This window comes from Cupressus sempervirens, chromosome 3, assembly GCF_028749045.1.
Source record: "Cupressus sempervirens isolate cs-2001-9-10 chromosome 3, ASM2874904v1, whole genome shotgun sequence".
Lineage (NCBI taxonomy): Eukaryota > Viridiplantae > Streptophyta > Pinopsida > Cupressales > Cupressaceae > Cupressus > Cupressus sempervirens.
This window is the reverse complement of record NC_143120.1, coordinates 888,496,587-888,499,058: the sequence shown is the minus strand read 5'-3', so window position 1 is coordinate 888,499,058 and position 2,472 is coordinate 888,496,587. Positions and strand designations below refer to the sequence as shown.

The 2,472-nt window shown below is 35.1% G+C and overlaps 1 protein-coding gene across 1 annotated transcript; it reads right to left on the bottom strand.

Annotated features, from left to right (window-relative positions):
• Nucleotides 1–204: 204 nt before the first annotated feature.
• LOC149569652 (uncharacterized) lies at nt 205–2,170 on the bottom strand. The gene is made up of 2 exons (XM_089816965.1): nt 1,945–2,170; nt 205–584 (listed from the first exon to the last, which is right to left on the bottom strand). The coding sequence occupies exons 1-2, from the start codon at nt 2,168–2,170 to the stop codon at nt 205–207; spliced, it is 606 nt and encodes a 201-aa protein (XP_089673091.1).
• Between the last annotated feature and the right edge of the window lie 302 nt (nt 2,171–2,472).

The following is a 2,472-nucleotide window of genomic DNA, read 5'->3' as shown; positions in this document are numbered from 1 at the left end:
AAATTGGGGACATGACATTAAGAATGTAGAATTCCAAGGCGTTGAGATCATTGAAGACTACACCCGGGCTTACATAGGATTTAAACATGTTGATATATTTGACCACCCAATCCAGATTATCTTATGCCCTAATCCCACGCCAGCATAGGAGGAAATTAACACTTGCTTCCATTCGAGGCCATGCCCTAAAAAAGGCCAGATTTTCTATAACCATGAGATGTTGTCGATGAGGGCAGTCTTCAACTCTTTCGCACCCAAGGGAAGACCCATGTATTTTTTAGGGTAAGGGATTCTACCCTTTTCATCAATGTTGTGAACCGCCTTCTCTAGCCCTCGCCTCCAGACAGGATTGAAAATATCTTCACAAAGCCTAACAATCTCTTCTTTCCCAATCTTTTCCCTTACCATCACTCCAATGAAAGTCCCAATTATTGAGTTGTTGGTTCTCCAATTCACCCTATAATCAAAGATATCTTCCCCTAACACCCTATTCACGGCAAAATGCAACATATCATCTACATTTCTCAAAAGACGATTCCATCTTTCCGACGTTACCTTCCTGAGAAAGGCCATTGTTCTGTTTTCTGTCATATGATAGACACTCACATTAGTTTCCATCGTAGCAACAAGCCAACACCCAGGAGTGGTAGAAACCTTCCTCTATAATTCTATGCGCTCTTCTCAAAACTTCATTCCCATATAGCAGAAAAACCATCATTAACCGATCTATCCTTCGTGCCCTTTAAACAGAAATAGAATCTTTGGTTGGCAGTGACCTCAGCTACTCATGTTAAACATTGAGTATTAGATCACATTTTCCAGAGCCTTTACCACATGAGCCAAGTGGCAAATTCAGAACTCGCTCCCCCCTAATCCCAAATCATATTTCCTAATGATAACCTTCTGGACCCTTAATTAGTAATAATATCTATTGACACGATCTACAACTGGAGGACAGTTGGAAAACATAGAACATCAAAATGAAAGCGAATGGAGATTTTAGGCTAAGGCAAATTTGCTAAATAATTTATAACTCTTATCATTGTAGTTATGTCTAGATGCACTTCTTACTTAGTAAAGTCCCTATATAAATCAGACCCTCAGCGACAGTATACGAGTAAATACCTAAGGAGAACTAAAATTATAGATAACAGGGTTTCACCTAAATAGCTGCAATAAGTACATTAATCAAAAAATTGTGAAATGGATATATCTCAGGAGATACTAATACTAACAATAAAGCTACAAACTAAAAGTATTTCAATAATTCTAATACCCTCTTAATTATAGAAAGTAAGGATACAATTGTGAAAATATCAAAAATAACTTAATAATTCTATTATTTTATCTATTTCTTCCTATTAATTAGATATAGTGTTAAAAAGTATATATTTTGGAATATTAATAGGTGTTAGTACATATTTGTATCTAATAAACTATAAATTTGTATATACCCATATATATATATATATATATATATATATATATATATATATATATATATATATATATATATATATATATATATATATATATATATATATATATATATATATATATATATATATATGTCTATGTTTATTTAGCATATGAATATATATATGCCTTTATATATGAGTATGTATATATTTATATATATAAAAATAGAACAATTGTGAAATACTCTCTAGTTCTACAAAGGAGGAGAAGACTCTAAGTTATATATCAAGAGTGAATCTCCCTCAGCACCCCTATTGGCAAGTCTGTCAGGCATCGCATTACCTTCTCGGTAAATGTGGTTGATTAGGACATCTTCAAAATTTTCCACTAAAATCAACACTTCTCGGAGTTTAGAGTTCAAGATCCAATTAGGAGTCTCTTTTTCCCTAATACCATTAAGGACGACTTGAGAGTCGCCTTCGATGATGATTTTAGATAGACCTAAATTATGACATAGTTTTAGACCTTTCTCCAATGCTTCAAATTCTACCATATTATTAGAAACCGGTGGAAGAGGAGAGGCTAGCTTTGCAATCCACCGCCTATCCTCATTATTGATGATACAACCTACACCAGCTATACCGGGGTTCCCTCTTGTTGCACCATCGAAGTTCAGTTTATGCCACCCTGGAGGTGGAGGAACCCATTTACAATTTGCCCTTGCCTCCTTATTGCTAGCTGCATATACCATGGGGGGGTTGATCAGATTAGCCCATTGTTTCTTCATTATACCATCCCAAAATGAGAAAGAGCCTTCTTCATGGGAGGATTTCCTTAGATTAGCATTCATAACTTCTATTATAGCCACTTCCAATTTTAACAAAAAACTAAGTTCCGCTCTTTATTTTTGAAAATCCGATGATTTCTTTCTTTCCAAAGTTCCCATACCACTAGGGATGGGAAAATATTCCAAAGTTTACTATATACCCCATGAACCATATGTGTGGGCCAAGAGTTTAGGAGCCCCTTAAGGGTATTCTGAAAGGGGGTTGA